This window comes from Amia ocellicauda, chromosome 18, assembly GCF_036373705.1.
Source record: "Amia ocellicauda isolate fAmiCal2 chromosome 18, fAmiCal2.hap1, whole genome shotgun sequence".
NCBI classification, from domain to species: Eukaryota; Metazoa; Chordata; class Actinopteri; order Amiiformes; family Amiidae; genus Amia; species Amia ocellicauda.
This window is the reverse complement of record NC_089867.1, coordinates 16,769,195-16,792,355: the sequence shown is the minus strand read 5'-3', so window position 1 is coordinate 16,792,355 and position 23,161 is coordinate 16,769,195. Positions and strand designations below refer to the sequence as shown.

The 23,161-nt window shown below is 45.1% G+C and overlaps 1 protein-coding gene across 1 annotated transcript; it reads left to right on the top strand.

Moving 5' to 3' along the window:
- Positions 1-4,611: 4,611 nt before the first annotated feature.
- Positions 4,612-21,604, top strand: ttll10 (tubulin tyrosine ligase-like family, member 10). Its single transcript, XM_066690631.1, has 10 exons — positions 4,612-4,842; positions 5,750-5,868; positions 5,961-6,081; positions 7,274-7,359; positions 7,903-8,074; positions 10,389-10,560; positions 14,652-14,792; positions 15,353-15,469; positions 17,153-17,246; positions 20,663-21,604. The coding sequence occupies exons 1-10, from the start codon at positions 4,622-4,624 to the stop codon at positions 21,427-21,429; spliced, it is 2,010 nt and encodes a 669-aa protein (XP_066546728.1). The 5' UTR covers positions 4,612-4,621; the 3' UTR covers positions 21,430-21,604.
- The last annotated feature ends 1,557 nt before the right edge of the window (positions 21,605-23,161 follow it).

Sequence of the window (23,161 nt, the reverse complement as noted above, 5' to 3'; positions counted from 1 at the left end):
CCTGTCCCCCCTCTCCTACCTCCTCCTCTGCTTCTCTCTCTCCTCTCTTCCCTCTATCCCCTCCCTCCAACTTGGTGTGTCACCCCAAGCCAGCTGCTGAACCTCCACACACTTAAAAGACTGTATGCTGCCACCTGACCGTGGTACAAAAAAAAAACTAATAAAAAGAGTAAAGGAAACCAAAGTGTAATCCCAAGCAGGCAAGTTGCAGGTACAGTAAACTATGATAGACTGCTGAGAGACAAAGTCAAATAAAGTACATGCAACATCCAAAACATGGGAAAACCAGGGGCCAGTGCACGTCTACTGTGGTAAACAATATAAAGTGACTCTGTTGCTGATGTACAGATGACCTCCCGGTCTCCAAGTCCTTTCAGATAACCGCTTCCTGCTAAATTAAATTCCCCCATCTGCTCCTGAAAAATAAACAGTTCAGGCTTACAGTGCATCGTCCAATTCATGTCTCATGGTGGCACGAGTGGCTTTTTTGGACAGGGGTCTGACAGTCCACTCCTGAAACCGGTTGAGAGGTGTGAGTGAAAAGACAAACTGCTGCAGTGCAGTCCAGTAATCACTCAGCTTAAAAAAACATGCGTGCACAGCCCTCATGAACAAAAAACACACAGACCGTGGATGCCAGTTGTCCCGGAATGATTTAACAACCTTTCAGACAGGACAATCTTTCATACACCCCCAGTACCTGAAACGATATTCTGTAACACAATCTGTATCAGGATGCGCTGCATTGTTCTAAGCTCCCCCCACAGAAAAAGAAAAACAACTCGGTACCTAAACAGTCTTGTTTGTCATTTTCTATTCTCACATTACAACCCGTATTCAAACACAAGCTTTCGTGACAGTTAATATTTAATGAGAGCCAACTCCAAAGGGGATGACCGTTTACAGAGCAAACTTCCTTGAGGAAGTCACGCTGTACGTACTTCTCCGAATCCATCCACAATTAGCAACCGTTGCCAAGGCAGCTGTATCCGAGGTGACCAGCAGCTGTTTACAGTTTCGTGGCTCCGGCTGAAAATGTGTCGCAAGTGTAGCAGTACAACTAAAGACCCGTCACACACCAGTAAGTTAATCTTTCTACGGAGGACCTGTCCGCATTCTTCTGGATCGATGAGAAGCTTATTAAATGCTACTTTCAGTTAAACACCGTGAGAGGGTAGTTTTGTGCAGCCGAATTACAGCTTCTGCGAGTTAACACTGCCATCCCTACAGAGTTTAGCAGTTCCTGCCAGCAGTGTCGGAAAGGTCAGAGTTTAATTTATTGCTTGTGCTGCTACACATATCCTCACTCTTCTATCTGTCACTTCTGATAAATGCCACAGCTCCTTCAATTACATTTTGCAGTGTAATTAAACACAATGTTTTTCTCAGCTACTCCTGTAAATCGTGTACAGTGCTGAAGGTCAGAGATACCAAAACAAGTTCCTTACAGCATAATTCAGTTTCTTGTATGACTGGTTCATGTGAAACATCAACTCTTGAGTTGAGGAGAGCGTCAAAATGTACACACCAACGAAGTAGAGAAATACTGACTTATTATTATCAATGTGAATAATAATACTACAAATATTGCAGTGAATAAAGTCTTACAATTTGTTTTATTTTTTTTTAAACACACTCTACTGTAAATATCCACGCAATGTGTCAATGTGAAGTTTACAACACTTGGAAAACTGTCAAAAAGGAGGAAATTACTGTTGCAGTGTGGATAAGCTGACATGTGCTTAGACACACAAACACACATGCACACTGGGGCACATAGAATAAATAGCTCAAATAAAGAAAACAATAACTTTGTTTTTTGAAGTCACTGCCTGGAGCACAAGTGGAGGTCTCCCACAGAGATGCCATGTGGGAAATCTGTGTTCTATACTGAAGATCTGACTGAGCAAGACGCCATGCCCGAGGAGGCTGGCACAGGGGCACCCAATGTTCTAGGGAGCAGCGAGGAGGCCAGGGAGCAGCATGGTGGGGAAATGGACCTCGGACCTGCAGCCGACAGCGTAGCCGACAGGGACAATGCCGAGAGGTCAGTGGATGCCCTCATCACTACAACCTCTACAGAACCGGAGATCCATGCTGGGCCTCTCCGCAGCTCTGCGCACCTAGGATCCGAGCCTGGACATACTGGGTGCCCTGCAGGTTCTGTCAGCCCACCATCAGATTCAACAGAGCGCCCCTCGGAACTGCAGATGACCAGAACCTCAGCAACCGCAGCCCCGGGGGAGAGTCCAGCGAGACCTAGCAGGAGCAAGTCACAGGGCGCCGGGTCGGTACGCAAGGCTGGGTCCAAGATGGCTGGATCAGAGGGCAGCAGGAAGGCGAGGAGGGGAGGGCAGCGGCCAGGGCGGCAAGGGCAGGAGGAGCCAGGCCAGGCCAGGCTATCCCAGGAGGGGCTGGGGGCCTCTGCAGCAGCAGACAAGGAAGGTGGGCCTGGAGTGAGCTAGCTGTAGGGTCTGCAGTGTTTCTAGCCTGTGTCCTCTGTCTCTCTGACCTGCGGCGTCTCAGGCACTGGCACAAGGTCTCAGTAAGATTGCATTGAAGTGTATGAAAACAGAAAAGGTTCATGTTTGCGTCTGTAAATGCATGTCTGTGTTATTCGCTGTTTATTTTTTTTAAAGAAATTAGCGTGAGTTAAAAAAAATTGCCAAATGGCAAAATGCAGATGCAAGAAGATAAAAACAATGAATTGTACCAAGAGGTAATATGAAATATAAATGTGATACGTATGTGTGTATGTGCTGAAACAGCTGTGTTAGAACTTCACACATATTTTTGACATCATAACATTTTAATTTAGGAAACAAAGGCCACCAGGGTCTCAATAAAGATTTTGAATTCATGACAATCTGAGTGTACACTTTATGGACAAAATAGTTTTCAGTAACAGCAAAACATTCCTAAACCGGCTTTCTGTAGAGAACAATAAAGATGCTGTAATAAGGGACTACCACCATCCACACAACAAGAACAACAATTTAATTAGCCATGCCTATGTGGAGCTGTGTGTTTGGATGAGAACAATCGACCTTACCTTTTGCAAATTAAGTCCCTTTTATTATTTTCATGGCAGCTGAGTAAATAGGATCTAAAGTTTCCCTTTATTTGCTTAATGACTGGCTGAACAAAGACCGAGACCCACTGTACAGATAGAAAAGGGATAATTATACATATTAGATCCTTTTGTCTGCCACTACAATCCTGTATTCATCGAGAGCAACTCCGGCCTAAGTCAAGCGGCAAAAGAAAAAAGAACACAAAAAGAAAAGTGCATTGCAGTCATTACCCTTGCTGCATGCAAATGCCATGTCAGTGCTCAAACATGGCCAGAACAGGGCTGTTTTACAGAGAGTCTGCACTGCGGTGCGTGATTCGCACAGACATTTGCCACGTTCATTTCTTGCTTTTGCAGTATTTTCAGACAAACATTGGGTGCACATTAGATCAAGTAAAAACCAGGAGAAGACACGATTCGATTGCTATGTCGCTTTGCAATTAGCAAGGTTTCAGCTGGGCCTTTGCTTTTGAAACTATTTGATCTGAAAGAAGAAAGGATAAAAAGACACAAGCAAAGGTTGGGTGGGTGTGGGGGGTGGGTGTGGGGGGTGGCGGGGGCGTTTCATGTGAGGCAGCAAATCGAGGCCCAGAGGGCAGGTGGGGCTGTGGGGGGGAGACCAAGGTTAGCCCCATCCTTGGACATTCTGCCTCACTCTCACTGCTGCTCAGTCAGGTGACTAACAGCAAAAAGCTTTCTGCCAAGTGCTCACTTAAGGGGAGAGGGCTGGGGGGTGGCAGGGCTGCTGAAATCTTCACAAGAATCTGTTCGGTTCACATAAATGACCAGAACAATTCTCACAGGCGTTACGTACTTCTAGTACAAAAGCTGGAATTGGAGAGAAACCGGTTACAGGACCAGAAAACTAAACACAAAGGATAGGAAGAAAGGAAGAAATTAATGAAGAAATGAAGAAAATGGTCTGGTCTTAACCTGCACTGAATCCCCTCACCCTCCCCCAAAAAAAGAATCGGGTAGTCTTTCCTGATTCATTCAGACTTCTCCCACAGCTGCATGGAGGGGAATGGTCAGTGTGTGTCTGCGTTTGTGTGTGTGTGTGTGTGTGTGTGTGTGTGTGTGTGTGTGTGTGTGTTTGTGTGTGTGTGTGTAGGGGGGGCGGGGGCAGGTGAGCTGCATAGGCTGTGATTAGGGAGTTTGTGAGAGGAGCAGCGCAGGTGTCCTGTCTGAATAGCTGTCTGCAGCTGGTGGGTATCTGCTGTTGCCCTTCAAATAACGAGCGCGCCTTTTCAAAAACACACCAGCGTGTATATTTAAAAGGGGGGGTGGGGGTAGCTGCAAGAGAATCAAAGGGAAGCAAGTGTGGAAATAAATGTTAAGCCAGCTTCCCTCTCATCTTCATATTTTGCAATTTAAGAAATAAGGTAGAGTTAGGAAATAAGAGTTTTAGGTCAGTTATTCCTGCTAGGAAGAGGATCCAACTGCCTAGAAGGGTAAGTAATAAAAAACAAGTTCATAACCTGTCTGTGTCTGTGTGCTTTCTCATGTGTGCCTGTCTGTGTGTGTGTGTGTATGTGTGCGTGTGCGTGTATGTTTGTGTGTGTATGTGTGTGTGTGTGCGTGTGTGTGTGCGCAGGCTCCCAGGGCGTGGCGCACGGTGTGGTCCAGGCCGATGTGGACAGCGGGACAGTCTCCCTTTCCCGTGACCGCGCTGACGTCTCCATGACAGTCACCAATGGGGAGAAGAAAGTTGAGGATCCCAGAGGACCAGGGCCGTTCTACTACATCGGTGGTGGAAACGGAGCGTCCATGTGAGTGCCCTGCCCTGCCTGGTCTGTCAATGATTCACTGGGGGCTGCTGATAGGGAAGCAGCACTGGAGCCGTTCATAAATGTGCATCCTGGTCCAGAATCTTCTCTCTCTCTCTCTCTCTCTCTCTCTCTCATGCCTAGTTCTGCCAACGGACAACTAGGGAATTTTACAGTGTCTGGGCACGAGATAAGACTGGCAAAGGAGTTCTCCAGATTGGAGTGGGGAAAAGGGAGCCCCCTGTGCCAGCCAGCTGTGATTAAACAGACATATTTGTTTTAGGCTGGTTGTAAAAATCTAAAGAGCACGAAGCATAAATCACTCACTCCCCTCTGGTGGAGAAGGTCGAAGTTCAGAGTCACATCCACAACAGGGGAAAAGCCACAGGCACGAGCTGCTGTCGGTTCATTTGTCAACGTTGAGATTTTGGCTCGTAAGGAGAGGGAGATTCGTTCACCGGATGACAAACACAGAACATAACTGGAAAGCAGATCTCATGCCCTTTCTCTAAGAAGCTAAGAAGATGAGGTCCTCCAACAGTACTGAAGCTCAGACACTGACAGATTCGCTCCTCTATCTCCCCCCAAGAAATTACTCCACTGATATTGTGCAGTTAAGGCACAACACCTTAACTGATTTTCATCTTTAGGGATCTGTGTTTTCCGTTTTCTGAACTGCTCAACTTTACAGAAGACAAATGTAAAAAAAACAACTATTTAATTAGCGGTCTCTTGTAAGCATGTTTTCTTTCTCCCTTCAAGATCTTAATATTCACTTTAAGGCAAATTATTTGTATTGTTGTAATAGGCTGGTAACTGGCTTATGCCAAATCCCCTGAATGCTGAAACTATGAGAAACAGGCAAAGGGCAGTAAGGGCTGCTGTGTGACCGGCGTGTGTCTCGATGCAGAGTGAGCCTGTACTGCGAGAGGAAAGGGTGGCAGCGCCTTCATGACAAGCGTAGAGAGGACTACAGACTGAAGTGGTGCGAGACCAAATCCTGCGCCACATACAGCAGCTTCCGGGAAGGTTGAGAACTGCACTACTCCATTACACAGCACTACACAGCTCCAGACTGTGTGTGTGTCTGGGTCACTCACAGGCTCCTGTGTCCTCCCCAGGGGAACAGCTGCTGTACCAGATCCCCAACAACAAAGTCCTGACCACCAAGATCGGGCTGCTGACCAGTCTGCGGGAGTACGAGAGGGTCACCAACAAGGTCAAACAGGGCAGGGGTCACAGGTCAGTTGGGGTACAGTCACTTACCATTACTTAAATCTCAAGTTCATAACTGTAAAAAAAAAATATATATATATATATATATATATATATATATATATATATATATATATAAACACAGAAGTAACATGTTTTTTGTTACTAGTATGCTTGCTCTGTTGTTTGAGCTGAAGACACATTGAGCACAATTATATAGCTAATAAGAGTAATTTAAATATAATTTCATAGCAGATTGTGGAATTATGCTAAATAATGCAGTTAGCTGGCTGACACCCAAATTATAGCACAACAGCTCTGCAGAAAGTCACATCGGTCACCTCTGCATGACATTACATTATTTGTCATTTAGCAGCCACTCTTATCCAGGGCGACTTACATTTGTACCCATTTATACAGCCGGGTATTTTACTGGAGCAATCTAAGTGAAGCACCTTCCTCAAGGGGACAACAGCACTGCCCCACAACCTTCCAGTCATGAGTCCAGAGCCCTAACCACTACACCACAGAGCATGACTCACGCCTGATGCTCTGTCGGTGCGTCTCGGATACCATCAAACTCACGGCCAGTGCAGACACATTGCCATTAAGCTAAATTTGCAGTTGGTACCATATGTTTTCCAGACTATGTGGGCCTATAAATAGATGTGACAACACTGTGACTAATTAAATCAGTCTCATGAAACGTGTTGCGTGACTGCAAATCAGAGTTACGCAGGTGTGCCACCGAAGAGCCCAAATACAAATTCTATTAACTACACAATCCGCGTACTGACCCCTGTGCAGGTCACCAGCCTATAGTAAAGAACTAAAGAAGGCTGGAGCCGGGCCCTCTCCCTCCGGTTCTGGAAGGGGCTGTGCCATCTGTAGTTGTAATTAAATGTATCAAAACTATTAAAAACAAAGTACATCCTGTGACACTGGCCCCACTTGCATTTAGTGTCCTGAAGCTTTGCTGGTAACTGAAGAATTTTAAATCCTGATAATTCTATGAACGGGATGACATTTATACACAAGATAAGAGGCAAAGGATTGTTTGGAAAGGCTGCTCTGTGATTGGCTGGTTTCTCATATGTGATTTATAATATCTTAAAAATATACAAGACCATGTTCCCACACCATAAACCTTTATGACCCTTCATGGTGCTCAGTGATGTAGCACTGGTTGTCCAGTGTTAATCATGCGGTTTCCACACAGGTGTCTGACAATGGAAGAGTTTTTCCCAGAGACTTTCCGCATGGACTTGAGAGAGGAGAGGGAGGCATTCTTTGCTCAGTATGAAGGTGAATGAAGACAAAACGTCATCAATATTACTAATATGGTTAATGAAACTACTACTACTACTACTACTACTACAAGATATTTGTTAAGATATTTGTTAAAGAGTTTGTGGAATGCATATTCAGCCTAGAGGCCTAGAAAAAAAAATACAGATCTCATAAGAGAGAAAGAATAAGTTTAGAAACCTGTCTTGTTCTGACTCCTTTCAACTGAATTGTTATCCTGTTGCAGACAACCAATCTGTAAAACAAAAAGTTATACAGTTATATAATCAATAACTGACATGCACCATGCGAGAAAGCAGCCCAACTGCCAATCAAAAGTCTGCAGGCCTTCACTTCACTCATATGTTCAACACAAGTCCTTGCCCTAAAACCTAAATATATGCGAGTGTGCACTGTCCCCACTCTCACACTGTGCATGTGTGTGATTGTGTGCGCTGTCCCCGCACTTTGTTTGTGTGTCTGTGTGTGATTGTGTGTGCATGTGTGTGTGTGTGACTGTTTGTGTGTCTGTGTCCGATTTGTGTGTGTTGGGATGGCAAGAGGGACAGGTGTGGATCTGTAAGCCCACGGGTCTGAACCAGGGGCGGGGGATCTTCCTGCTGCGCTCGGGGGACGACGTCGTCACGTTCCGCAACAGGCTACAAGGCGGGGAGGACAGCCAGCAGGGACGGAAGACGGCCTACCGATCCCCCCAGGCCAGGATTGCTCAGAGGTAGGTAGGGCTTGCATGTTGACACACTGGTTGTTTTTGCCTGCTAATGTGGTGAGAACATAAATAATGGCAAATGATGATGAAAATACTTACTGCTGCCACTACTACAAAGCAAAGAATATTGTAATAAAAAAATAACCCTAATAATTACTACTATAATATTATAAAGTACTTCTGAACACACTTATCTGCTTGCTCTTGACTCCAGGCAGTATTTCTATGTCAAAGAACTAAAGACAGCAATCAACAACAGCTTCATTGCTGATAAAAAGAGAAGAAAGATAGAAATATAAGAAAAATGTTGAAAGTGCATTCCCACCTTGACAGCCATGGTCACAACCCCCTGCCCAGATCTTCATTTAGTTTTTTTCTGTTTAATTTCACACTCATTACCCTCTGCCTCCCCGCGACCCAAAGACTCGACATGACACAGATTTCATAAGCATAAGGCGTTTGTGTGTCATGAGCGCGATGCTCTTACGGAGGGTACTGTCTAACATATTTAAGCCCTGTTCCTATAGAGTGTTAAAGTGTATCATTAATAAATGAAAAATAAAACCAGGGAAAAATAAAACCATCTTCCTGGCAAAAGAATGCATAGGGTGCGTACCATTACACCTGGATACATTAACATATTAGTCAATGGTACTGCAGTGACATTAGCGTTCAGCTCTGTAGATGTTAATGGTGTGGAGTGAAACCAGTCCCATCATTCCCCTTTGACCCTTAGACCCCCAGTCAGTTGGGTCCACAAAGAGAAAAACAGGGCTGCAGTGGGGGGACGCCCCATGATATGAGGAGAACTGTGGGAGACGTCTACTGGTAAATCCAAAGTTCCTAAATGCCACCTAATTTGTCTCTGCAAGTTATTCTGAGCCCGTTCTATCCCTCTCGCCCACACCCTGTCTATTGCCCCCGAAAGCTGAGCTCAGGTTAGCCCCCGAGAGGTGGAATCGCTTCTGGTTACGAGTCTGCAAAGTGTGGCAGGGAGAGATGAGGTATGACATATGATGCTGCACCCATTTGGCAGCGATGGCCCTCTTTAATTCACTTAGCTTTTACGGCTTGGCAGGATGATGAAGCGCGCTCCGTCTGCAAAGTGACACCCAATTACAGGGCTGTGTGTAGCGCTGTGTAGTACTGCGTCTAGAACAAACAGCGCGCATCATTATCAGTGTTTCAGCATCAGCGCTTTATTCACACAGGCCCTGAACAGGCAAGCGGGGCCTTCGAGACAGCACAGCTATACGGCGCTACATTAAGATTTAACCTTCTGCTTTTCGCTTTCCTTTCAGTTTTTAAATGTGATTATTATTTTATGTTGTCACCCAGATTCTAAGCACCGACAAGTGATGCTTATCTGAATTTCTCCCGTGCTTCGCCACTATACTTCAGGTGTTTGTTTTTCGAACTTGGTATGCTGCTATACATTACATTTTCCCCCAGCAAGGCAGAGAATAAGAATTTGACATCCAAAAGCTCACTGATGATACCAAAGAGAAGGTCATGCTGTCTGTGTCAGAACATCCAAGCAAGAAAATACAGAAAACACTCTCTCAGCGATCTGGTGTCCCTGTACCAAAAAATACATCTCTCTCTCACAGACAACTATACCAGAGCCACAACAAAAGTGCTTTGGTTTGTCCTGACATGAAAGGCACTATAAAAAATTTAGATTATTATTGTCATCACCTGAGAGAATGAGAGAAGGAGATTCTCAACAGGCTGACCAGGCTCTGCTGACCCCTCCCCCAGTTCACAGCTCCAGCTCTGTGAAGTCCAAGGACTCTTTAATTATTACTGTTTTACTACATATATATATAGCTTAGCTCTCTAGATAACATATGAAGCATGCAACACAACAGTGACTTAATAAGCTTCAGTCGATGATGATGCATTGGTTTCTTGGTTCAGATCGCTCTCTAGTGGTTGCCACTCAAAATCTGGTACTATCTCCCCTGTCCAGAAGTTTCCTGTCAGCAATTTCACTTGGCTCCCTGCTGTAGCATCCTCCCCCGTGCCGCACCAACAGCAGAGAGTAACTCACAGGTCTAAACACTCAACAGAATATCTACAAAAACAGCAGCACACATCAGAGCAGGAATTCATTTTTGAGTCTACATTTCTTATTCTATGCCAGTATAATAGAATCATGCTGAAAATCTAAACATGATTCTTCTCCTTTTCTCCTTCTCCCTTTTTTAAACCCTCTCGACTGCATAAGGTGTCCAATGAAAGCCTGCTGTATTCATGCTACACCCCTGATTCTGACTTCTACTTTTATGAGGTAAATTCATTCATTATTTTTCAACAGGTATATTCAGAACCCCTTGCTCTTAGAAGGCAAGAAGTTCGACATCAGATCCTACTTCCTGATCGCCAGCACTACTCCTTACATGGTGTTCTTTCGCCATGGTTATGTCAGGGTGACCTGTGACCCCTACGACCCCAACTCGGCCGACCTCTCAGCTCACCTGACCAATCAGGTAGGTGCTTCTTCTTTGCAGCAATATAACCTGGCCTGCCGGATCTTGTTCTGTGCGTTGGTTCACTTCGATTGAGACTCAAGTGTGTGCAATGCTTGCGGCGTGTTTAATATAGGGAGTGTGTGGGCCCAATGTGTAGCATGTAGTGTGTGCAGTATGTAGTGTGCACGTAGTGTGTGAAGTTTGTGCAGAACGTTTGTTGTGTGCTGAGGGTCTCATGTGTTTGTGTGTTTGTCCTGTTTTTCTCGTCTTTGTTGTTGCTGTTGTGGTGTGAAGGAGCCCCCGGGGGGGTGGGTTTGGGGGTTGGGGGTCTCTGCAGAGACAGAGCCAGGCCCAACACTACAGTGCTCGCTCAACAGGAAGCACAGTAATACAGAGGGAGAGAGGCAGAGAAAGGGAAAGACAGTGACACCTGTCTCTGTCACAAGAACCGCCTTCATCTCCTGCCACAGCGTTATACACCCTGATGTCTTCACACAATCAACTGCATTTTCACAATACCAATTCAGCCTTGAAGAGGTTCGAAAACAAACAAACTAAAGAAAGTTTGAGTCCTTAAGTTCGGCATGATCAAGTTTACCGATGTCCATCTGGCTTGGCGATTTGACAGCTTTTCCCCATGTGGTTTCCCCATGTGCGTGCGTTTTGCCTTGTGTCATCACGCTTTGCTACATCCACCCTCCCTCTCTATGCATTACTGCGGTGTTACCAAGGTTGCACTGTAAAAATGTAGTCTCCACACGGCACACTGAGCATCGTCCAGAAACAAGTGGGCCCGGTCAGTGTCACACACACACAGCCACACCGTGAGGTTATTGTGAGAGTGGGCTGGGTGGGGGGCATGAGGGTGAAAGAAAAAAGAACGGGAGCTTTACCTGCAAGTCCCAGACCCGCCTTGAGTGGTTCTGAACCCTCGAGGTCAGATGCATGTGGTCCAGTCTTGAACTTAAGAGTTAAAACACCCAAGCCCAACTAACGTAGGAATATCAAATAAAAAATAAAAAATGAAACACACAAACAGACATTATCAGTCTTTTACACACACATTCACCCATCCCTAAGCTGTCTCATATAAGCTCCTGGTCACAGCTATTAAAGGCACTAAAACCTAGCATTTCATCTTGAAAAGGTTAAGTTATTTCACCCAATCTCTAGCTCTCTCTTTTTATATATACACTCACCTAAAGGATTATTAGGAACACCATACTAATACTGTGTTTGACCCCCTTTCGCCTTCAGAACTGCCTTAATTCTACGTGGCATTGATTCAACAAGGTGCTGAAAGCATTCTTTAGAAATGTTGGCCCATATTGATAGGATAGCATCTTGCAGTTGATGGAGATTTGTGGGATGCACATCCAGGGCACGAAGCTCCCGTTCCACCACATCCCAAAGATGCTCTATTGGGTTGAGATCTGGTGACTGTGGGGGCCAGTTTAGTACAGTGAACTCATTGTCATGTTCAAGAAACCAATTTGAAATGATTCGACCTTTGTGACATGGTGCATTATCCTGCTGGAAGTAGCCATCAGAGGATGGGTACATGGTGGTCATAAAGGGATGGACATGGTCAGAAACAATGCTCAGGTAGGCCGTGGCATTTAAACGATGCCCAATTGGCACTAAGGGGCCTAAAGTGTGCCAAGAAAACATCCCCCACACCATTACACCACCACCACCACCACCAGCCTGCACAGTGGTAACAAGGCATGATGGATCCATGTTCTCATTCTGTTTACGCCAAATTCTGACTCTACCATCTGAATGTCTCAACAGAAATCGAGATTCATCAGACCAGGCAACATTTTTCCAGTCTTCAACTGTCCAATTTTGGTGAGCTTGTGCAAATTGTAGCCTCTTTTTCCTATTTGTAGTGGAGATGAGTGGTACCCGGTGGGGTCTTCTGCTGTTGTAGCCCATCCGCCTCAAGGTTGTACGTGTTGTGGCTTCACAAATGCTTTGCTGCATACCTCGGTTGTAACGAGTGGTTATTTCAGTCAAAGTTGCTCTTCTATCAGCTTGAATCAGTCGGCCCATTCTCCTCTGACCTCTAGCATCAACATGGCATTTTTGCCCACAGGACTGCCGGTTACTGGATGTTTTTCCCTTTTCACACCATTCTTTGTAAACCCTAGAAATGGTTGTGCGTGAAAATCCCAGTAACTGAGCAGATTGTGAAATACTCAGACCAGCCCGTCTGGCACCAACAACCATGCCACGCTCAAAATTGCTTAAATCACCTTTCTTTCCCATTGAGACATTCAGTTTGGAGTTCAGGAGATTGTCTTGACCAGGACCACACCCCTAAATGCATTGAAGCAACTGCCATGTGATTGGTTGGTTAGATAATTGCATTAATGAGAAATTGAACAGGTGTTCCTAATAATCCTTTAGGTGAGTGTATATATGTGTGTGTCTACCTGCTCTATGGGATCTGCCTCTAGCCCCTGGAATGATGGCAATCACTTTGTGTCTATTACATTCTGCCGGTTCTAGCTGTGGGACCTTATCAGAGATGCTGGCTGATTTCTGTGTCCCTTTGATTTGCACACTCTGACAGATCTGGGTCACACGCTGCAAGAGATCCAAGGTTCCTCTCTCTCTCTCTAACTCGCCAAAATCACTACAAGAAAGCAAAGGAAGATACACTGGAAATTCTCATCAGCATCGCTCCCAATAACATATCCTCCTGCGGTCATCACAGCCTCAGAAACTTCCCAGTCAATTTGCATTATCGTTTGATCCCTCAATTGTATACACGGTTCCCTCTTTGAAATTGCAGCTTATGCTTCACTTTCTGTATTCTTCTTCTGAAAAAGTTAATTTGTGCAGGCTGGGAAATGAAGTACACACACACACACACACACACACACACACACACACATATATATATATATACACACACTTTATAATTATAACTTATCATTTGAATTTCTCTTTGAATTCAATCTTTCAAGATCCAGTTAAAGCTTACATTTTCCCTTAAATTCATTCTTAGTGTGTGCCTCTTGCATGCCGACAGACTCACCCTGTCATTTACTGTCCTCTCTGCCACCGAGATCAGTTCAAGCCCCTCTTCAAACTACCTGCGGAGTGACTTCGGGCTTTTCCAGCCCCATATTCACATTGCCCTGACCCCTGCGGACCACGCCGTCGCCACACAGAACCAAGAAAATGTAATAAAACTAAATCGAGAATCCTACCTAATCTAGTTCTTCTAACAGTACACGAACAATTCATGAAAAGAGAAAGTGAGAGATTCTTACTCCAGACCTCTTTATCAGGCCTCGCCGGGCGTACTTCACCTCACCGCATAACGTCTTACTTGGCTGGAGGCCCTGATTACACAGAAACTATACCATGACTAGAAAGTGTGTGAATGGGACAAATAACAAATAAAAAAAAAACACATAACATACATAAGCAGTTTTCGACTGAATATGTGCACTGAATAACGTGTCACAATATTAATGGAGTAGTTTGACCATTAATAACAATAATCTTTATCACCATTATCATGCTGAATGAATACAGATTTCAAAGTTCTCCTGTAGTATTGCACCACAGCAGGGACTATAATACACTAGTGCCTCCCAGTGCACTGACGATACAGACCCTTAGAGCAACTCGAACTCTCTACACAGAGTGAGCACCGTGCACCCCCCCGGGTAACCCCTGCTCCTGCAATACTGGTTTCTGTAATACTGTGTACAAAGCAGTGGCTTGCTGTCAATCAATTGAGTGATTTAAAAAAAAAATATATATATATATATATTTTTTTTTTTTTTTAGTCAAGTGCCCTTCACCACAGAGTGCATCATGTCACTACACCAAAGCTCATGGTAATAACACAAGGCCAATCACGGAGGAGAGAACAAATAGTATATTGTGGCCTTTATCCTAGGCAGCCAATGAAGTGAGGTTACAAACAAACAAACAAGCAAGCAAACTAACAAAGCCATTTCAAACAGGAGCTATGAGCCCTTGCTCTGGGACGTCCCGGGAGCAGATTGGATGCTTCAGTCACTGGTTTTTCTTGGAAGAGCCTGATTACTTCATCCCGCTCTCCTCTCCTCTCTTCCCCCTCCCAGTACATGCAGAAGAAGCACCCCCTGTATAATGAGCTGAAGGAAGAGACCGTGTGGTCCATGGAGCGTTTCAACTGCTACGTTAATGAGACGTTTGCTGCTGCCAGGGCTCTCCCCCGGGACTGGGTCTGCACTGTTTTTGCGGTGAGTTGCGTGCGAGGGGAGCGAGGCAGGAGGGCCTAATTGGCATGAGAGGGTCTCCACAGGAAGCCAGGTGTCCCAGAGCAGGATGGGGGGGCACTATGTGGGGGAGGGAGATGGGAAAATAAAGACAAACAGGTGAAGTGATGATGCTCTTACCTTTGTTGCTGGGGTAACCTGCTTAAACCGTCTTATTTTTTCCTTTTTTTAATTCTCAAACAATATTAATAATAAAATGGAAAGTTGAGTGGGAACTGGATGCTGAAATAATGGTTCAGGATGGCAGGCAGCAGGAGGGGGGGGTGCAAATGTGCATGTGTGGCAATTTACCTTGTGTGTTTGCATTTTTATATGGTTTTACTATGTATTTACTACAGTATTACCATGCTTCCTTATGAGACTCAAGGTGATCTGCCTGCACTGCATGCTTGTTTGGCTGTGATTTTATTCCTTCCCCGTTTTGTTTAGTTGTTAGTGTAGTTCTGAAACTAAAGCTGAATGTGTTTCTCTCTCTCTCTTTCTCTCTCTGGTAAATATATATTTTTCTGTTCTTTCCGATTCAGAAACGCATGCAGCAGATCATGACGCAGTGTTTCCTGGCAGTCAAGTCCAAACTGGAGTGCCGACTTGGCTACTTCGATCTGATTGGCTGCGACTTCATGATCGATGAAGACTTTAAGGCGAGTCTCTTCTCTTTCCTCTTCTATCCTCACTTGAATCTCTCTCTCTCTCTCTCTCTCTCTCTCTCTCTCTCTGTGTATAGAGACAGAGAGATTCCTATATTTGCAGGAATTCATGTATAGCAGAGACAGTGTGTTTTGTGTGTACGCAGCAAAGCCATAATCCCAGTAACTCCACCTGGACTCCTAACACTCTTGTCCTACAGATGGCTTTTGACACACTGTAGTAGTCACCCATTCAGAAGGTCTGAGTGACAGGCCCAGATGTTAGCAACCCCGCCCACCTGCCCATACACACGCACACACACACACAGTAGCACGTCTCACCTCACACACTGCGCAATGTGCTGGCTAATCCCTGGGTTTCTCTATGAAACTCACTCAGAAACTCAGATACACAACCGCCCCTGGGAGAACACTGAGCCCCTGGGGGTGGGGGGGCAATCGACTGCCAAGAGTTGCATCACTTTTCTAGATTGATTTTTTTTTTTTCCATTCCATTAAGTTGCACAGCATCCAAAAAGGTAAAAGACAAAAACATACATACAGGGGTAGTCACACACCAAATACACTCTCACACACACATACAAACAAGACGGTACTTCTAGAGCAGACAAATTAATCAGAATAAAAACGAGTACAAGGGACAGAGAGGAATGATAATGCAGTGAGCTCTGAAACACTCCTTCTACCGTCTTCTACACACACACACACTAAACCCTTACAGAGAAACACTTGGGGGGGATGACAATGGGAGAAAAGCCCTTGACGACCAAAATGATTAAAAACAACAATCAACAGCAGCAGCAGCAGCCATGGTGCTGACCCTGGGCACAGTCTGGAAACCCCAGGCTATTCAATTCTAAATAACCGTGCTGCGCCTAGCCAAAGTACTACTTCAGTTAGGAATTCAGTTAAGCAAGCAGGAGAGCTCGGCTGGTACAAAAACCAGACGGACGGTGGAACCCAGGACCAGGGCCGAGAGCCACTGACCTAGATAGAGACGCTGCAGACTGTGGGCAGAGCACACTCCTCCAGAACACCCACTGAGGTCTGGCCCCACTGTGCAGGGACAGTGGGCGGCAGGTCAGTGTTCAGCAGCTCTGCATGGCCACAGGCGCGAAAATGCAAATAGACTGTCAATAGCAAACAGAATGTCATAATGAATTATCCTCTGTGCTACTCCTAAAACAGCCCTGTCCCAAAAGATCTCGATTTGGGCTGAGGGGGGGGGCTGTAAAGAGTGCTGAGCGGTGTATGATTTATTACGCATACTTTTGACTCAAATTGTATGTGAGTGTCTTATAACTAACACACACTTTGTCTCTCTCGCTCTCTCTATAAAATATATATTAAAGTACACAACAGCAACTGAGTAAAACTCTTGCCTGAGGTGTGAAATTGGTCAAGGCTATGCAAAACAAATGATAAGCTGTTGCACTAAGATTGTCTTCCACACTGCAGCAACAGCACCACCAAGTGATCAATATAAGGACTGAAAAAATAAAATATTTCCACGACTGTTACTATTGCTACTATTACTACTTATAATACTACTACTAATAATAGTAAAGATATAGTTCCATCCTCATCGGTCTCATCAAAGTGCAGTATCCGAGTGTCTGCGCTGTGGTGGTGATGTGAGAGTGCCTGTCCAGCTCACACACTCTTGCCCTGTGCTAGGTGTGGCTGCTGGAGATGAACTGCAACCCGGCGCTGCACACCAACTGCCAGGTGCTGAGGGAAGTGGTGCCTTGCGTGGTCACCGAGACCCTAGGTGAGACTCCTGCCCTGCACTGCATTTCTCAGTTCAGGTCTATTTTTATTTGGTATGGCCCTCTTCACAAACAGAGAGATGAGAGTCAATGAAGGGTATACATAAACCAAACACCACAATGCAATCCAGGATCAGAGTAATCCTGCTGATTTTGAGTCAGTTTTTCAGAAAATTATCATATAGAACCATTCTGATCCAGATACCACAAGATCAAGATCAAAGAATACAAATTTTAATAGGCCTCTGTTTTGCATTTGTTAGGCCAAAAAGGCATGAGTAAACTAGACTAAAAGGCTGTTTTTATGTTACTTTTTTCACATATACATGCACGTAATGCATGAAATAACATAGACAAAATTCAACATCTCACTGGATAACAAAATAACTAAAAACACAAAACTTCCCATTTCTCTGAAAACTGTTTTACTGTTTTAATGTATTATTTCAAGGACCATTAACAAAGTTTCTCTAGAGCATCTCTCATTAACTGTCAGGGCCAAGTGGTATGTCAGGACCATCCACTTGGGGCTGTGAAAGATCACCCCTGCTATCATGGAGAGGAACTTTTGCGTGTTTGAGCTATGTTATGAAGGACAACACATGCGAGAATTATGTTGCATGCTCGCTGTGGCTCCACATTTAAGTGCTCAGTTGTGCTCCTGGTTGTTCCATCGGCACGGTTTAATCTTTTGTCTGCATCAGTGTTTGCTGTGGCAAAAGGTGTCATTAGCCATTGTAAGAGTGGGTACGCACTGTCACCTAGTATGATGCCCTTGGGGGTGTATGTTGAAAGTTTTAGAAGATATTAAATAATACAGGAGTATTTACAAGTTGCCAAAGACAGACACAGGACAGGTGAGGGGCAGCAATCTTGTTGTGTTCCTAGTTTCAGATAGTCTTAGCATTCTTCATTTTGTTTTAACTTTAACCTAATTGACATTAATCTTGTCTGTAGTTTGCCTTAATTTAAGTCAATTCAGTCCAGCTGCTGAGTTGGTGAAAGTAAATAGATTGAAGGAAAGGTGATTTAGTCAAGGACTAGCAGGAATTGCCTGTGCCAGGTGCAGCCAGCTAAGTGTGGATTGGTGGCAGCTAGACAAAAGGTACTTAAAGCTGCTATTGAGAAACAGGTAACAAAAAGTAAAGCAGTTCACTAGGGGACAGAAACAAACAAACAAACAAACAAACAAACAAACAAACAAATAAATAAATAAATAAATGTAAATTTAGAAGCATGTGGCCACTACAGCGTCAGGTTTGTAGAATGATTGCCTTCCTGAATGAGCTGATACAGGAAGATTTCATTTGTGAACGTTGTCGGCATGTTGAGGTCCTAGAGATCAAAGCCTGTGATCTCGACACTTGGCTTGCTGATCAGCGCTGTATTAATAATAATGGAATTGGTCAATCAGCCCATGAGAGAGATGGTGTGCATGCCAAAACCTAGGAGAGTTGAGACCTTAGAGCAGGACAGCATAGAGAACTGCTGGGTTACAGTAGGTCGTAACCAGAAAAAAGGGCACGCACAACCCCTAGCAACATCCCAGGAGCTAGAAATGCCCAACAGGTTCCAGCTGCTGGACACCGAGTTGGACAGTGACAGATCAGAGGGTGACAGGAGGGCAGTTGAGCACCAGAGCACTATGGTGCCCACTCCCCCCAGAAGAGGGAGGTAGTTATAGTAGGAGACTCGATTCTTAGAGGCGTAGATCACACAGTGATCACACAGCAGAACCTCCACGGTAGTTTTCTCCGAAATACTTCCGGTACCAGGTGCATGGCCAGGGAGACGGGCAGAGATTAGAAAGTTTAACACGTGGTTGAAATCTTGGTGTAGGGAAGAGGGATTTAGATTTATGGAGTATTGGTCTTTCTTCTGGGATAGATGGGACCTGTACAAACCAGACGGTCTACATCTAAACAGAAGGGGGGCAAATGCATTGGGAGAGAGTATGTGCAGAGTAATTGAGAATCTTTTAAACTAGGGACCAGGGGGGCAGGGAGCTCTGACAATGGGAGATGTTCCACTAAGGAAAGAAAACCAAGGGAAACTGCTAGTAGGAAAGTCCTGAAATGTTTGTACCTCAATGCCAGGAGTATAAGGAACAAGATATTAGACCTAGAAGCCATAGTGTTGGCGTGTGACTATGATGTCGTAGGAGTGACAGAAACATGGCTTACAGAAAATGATGGGGATGAATACAAGTTGAAAGGATACACACGGTTTAGGAAGGACAGGCAAAATCAAAGAGGGGGTGGGGTAGCATTTTATGTCAGAAATTACATTGAGGCAGAAGAACTCAAATTAGATCCTAGTAACAAAACTCTGTGGGTTGAACTTTTGAATGAAAGATCCGGAGGATTAGTGGTAGGAGTGTGTTACAGACCACCCAACTTAGATATTCAGCAAGATGTTGCATTGTACAATGTAATCAGGACTGTATGTAGCAAGGATGTGGCTGTTATAATGGAGGATTTCAATTTCCCAAACATAGAGTGGGAAAGCCCAGTTGGGACTACAGAAGCAGAAATAGAGATGGCTGATATGGTAAATGACTGCTTTCTAACTCAATTTGTCAGGGAACCAACATGGGAGAGCGCATGCATTGACCAAAATAGAGTCAGAGGGACACTAGTTAGAGAAGCAATGGCAAACTGTGATCACAATATGGTTAGCTTTGAGGCATTCTTTAAAAAAACAAGGACCAAGTCTAAAACAATGGTCTACAATTTTAGAAGAGGTAAACTGGAGCACACTGGATACAGATTCAGTTAAAAATGGCTTGAATGGCCTCCTCTCGTTCGTAAAGTTTCTTATGGTATTATAACTCTCCCTCAGAATGTATTCATCATGGACAGACCTGAGATCTGCATGAGAATCTCCCACAAGTTGCACGTTGATGCTGTGCCGCCCCTTTCTGCTCACAAACTCCCATTCCCTCTCATGGGGTGCCTGGATGTGGACATGGGTACAATCTATCACACCAATAATATTTTGCTTTTTTCCCCAAATCAAAATACTTGTGCTTGATCCACTTGATGTGTTCTGGATTACCTGGAAAAGAAACAAACTGTCTGACAAGGCTGGCCAATGCGGGGGAATTAAGATGTAGGTGTGGTTTGTAAATGTGATGTGTTCGTTCTAAGTTCTTTAGATATTGAATTTTCCTATTTTTAAGATTTGGTGTATTTTCTTGGATTTGTCCCTGATTCACTATTTCTGTAAAAGCTTTTCTAAATAATAGTTTCTTTTTTGTTTCACAATTAGATGATATTTCCAAAACGCAGCTCCCTCATTGTAAATAATATAGTAGAAAGCATATAAAGTGAATGCTGTTAGAATTTGCCACACTTAAGGAAACTGAAAACCCTATTCTGTGTGTCTTGCCCCCCCGCCCTCTCATCCTCCTGCACAGATTTGGCCATTGAGATGTTTAACAAGCAGCGCCGGAGCCAGACCCTTCTGCCCCTGGACTCGCAGGGGGACTTCGTGCTCCTGTACAACGGTGCACAGCGGGGCAGCCCAGGGCGGCCACAGCCCAGCCGGGGGTTTCCGGGGAGGAGCACGGCATCATTCACCTCAGCACCAAGGGCCAAGAGTGAAGCACAAGGGGCCCCCTCCCAGCACAAGCCCCCTGACAACAAACAAAAGCAGGTGGTGATGATGGGGGCCACCACGGGGGAAGCTGGTTCGACAGGAGTTGGGGCAGCAGGTTCAGGGGTTGGGGCAGCAGGGCTGGGCAGTGTGGTGTCCCCAGTGTCCGCAAGGCGTCCACTATGGAGGGTCATGGAGAGCAGCTGTGCTCCACTCACAGCTACGCCCAGGCACAGGGTGGAGTTGAAGCTGAACAAGTGCGTCTGGCCCGTCCAGGACCCCACCCCACTCCCGCATCTGGGCATAGGGTCTGAAGCCACCCAGAGCTCCATCACCTCTCTTTCCAAGCATGTTTCTCTGCGGGCCAGCAGGCCACCCGGGCAGATGCTTCCAACCTCAGTCACCAGGCTGAGCCAGTCTTCGCCCTGCCTGGGCCCCCGCCTCAACAAGGCCTCTGCCTTCCACACACAACACCAAGCACCCAAGACGATCCAAGCACACCAGGAGATGCCAACGGCTGCCCCGAGGTCAGAGATCACGCTCAAGGGCGACCCAGAAGGAGAAGCTTCGACAAATAGAGGGTCGTGATCCTGACTGGCCACCTGAGGCTGAGAAATCATTCATTGCACTTGCTGTGGTGAAAGACAGAAAGTTGTGATGTCAAGGCCGTGTCACAGCAAAGGCACAGTTTCGGATGCTTCGTTTTTTTCTTTTTCTTTCTTTTTTTTATACCTAAAATAAAGTTTCTCAGCCTTCAAAGCTATTATTTTGTTTTAGTTATTTTAACATATTCCGTGCTGCAAAGTTTCCACAGAAACTTTTATTGTGTTTTATTTTAGTTTTGTTTATGCTTCTGCTTCAATTGACATTGCTCTATTCTCCAGAAAGGGCATGAAGGAAGAAAATCAAGGTTGCACAAGGGTCCCTTCCCCACCAGCTATAATTTAGTTTCCTTTTCTGTAATAGTTGTTACAATTATGACACAAGATGAAGCAGTAATGGGAACCAAGACACCTAATTTACTTTACATGTAAGATAATAACATAGGCCCTTTTCATGGCAAGGTACATTACTAATCTCTGTACAGAAGCCTGAAAACGTAAGACACACAGCTACAGATTTAAGACCCATGCAAGTTTAACATGCATGAGTGGATGGGGAGGGGGGGGTTAGCTTGAGCTCTTACGAATAATTCACTGAGCTCTGCAGGAAGCTGTGCAGCGTTTTCAGCACACAGACAAGTGGCAACAGGGTGGTGTCTATCACTTTTAACACAGCACTAGCACTATACAAAACCTCCCATTCCCACCCATCATCTCCCCAGCCACACACACACAAACAAGCACAAAAAAGCAAGCACACATGCGTACACAAGCCTTCAAAAGTTTACACAAGCATACACAAGTAAATGAAATGCACACATTAATGGAAACACACACACACACAAACACTTTCTCTCTCACACATACATATACACTGTCACAGTGGAGCAGTGAGCTCAACGTGTGGTGTGGAACTGTGTGGTTTGGCCTTCATGCTTTGAACCGTATCATGTGATGTCCTGAATTCTGACCGACAAATGTCTGCATCTGTGGAAGGGTAGGGACAAAGGGAGGAGGGTGAGAAGAAGAGAGAGAGAGAGTGCGAAGACGGGCATCTGTATTTTACTTCTGTTTGTACTTTCTGTTTTGACAGTAACCACAACTCAGCTGTACTCTTCACTCTTCCCTTTGTTGCAGAGTCTGCAGGGCTGGGGGGGTTGGGTGGTATCTGTGCATGAGAAGCAACTGCAGTGCAGACACTTGTCCATATACTTTGTGCAACGGCTGCAAACTCAAGAGCGCCCCGGTCCCTTTGTGAGGCAACCGCACCCCTTACACTGCAGGTGAAGTGCAAAGAGAGGAGAGGAGTAAGGAAACCGAACAGGAGGGCTGGAGGTGTTAATGACAGCCGGCCACAGACCCTGACCATCCCACACAGCCAGAGGAAGCAGTGAGCAGCGAACACAGACCCCCAAAGAGCCAGTGCAGACGCTGCTGAGTACAATGAAACACAGCTGGGAATCACAGGCACACAGGCACACTCTCACACACAAACAGACACTGACACACAACGCACAAACACATATTGCCCCACTATGCACCTTTTTCCCCAAGGCTGCACAAAAAAATAGAAAAATGCAGATTGTAGCAGCAGTCTAAATGAGACTCCTTTTTTCCGTTTCTCTTCTTTCTATTGTACTTTTATAGTGCCACAGGGTATATGTTTGGTATTTGAGGCTCTTTAATAAGCCCTGCTGCTTTTATTGTTGTCCTTAAGG

What these genes read in the sequence shown, in the direction of transcription:
- ttll10 (XM_066690631.1), top strand. Translation starts at nt 4,622, where the DNA reads ATGTTTGTGTGTGTATGTGTGTGTGTGTGCGTGTGTGTGTGCGCAGGC. An exon ending in GGGTCTGCACTGTTTTTGCG is followed by an intron (nt 14,793 to 15,352) that starts GTGAGTTGCGTG and finishes TTTCCGATTCAG; the next exon opens with AAACGCATGCAGCAGATCAT. An exon ending in TGATCGATGAAGACTTTAAG is followed by an intron (nt 15,470 to 17,152) that starts GCGAGTCTCTTC and finishes GCCCTGTGCTAG; the next exon opens with GTGTGGCTGCTGGAGATGAA.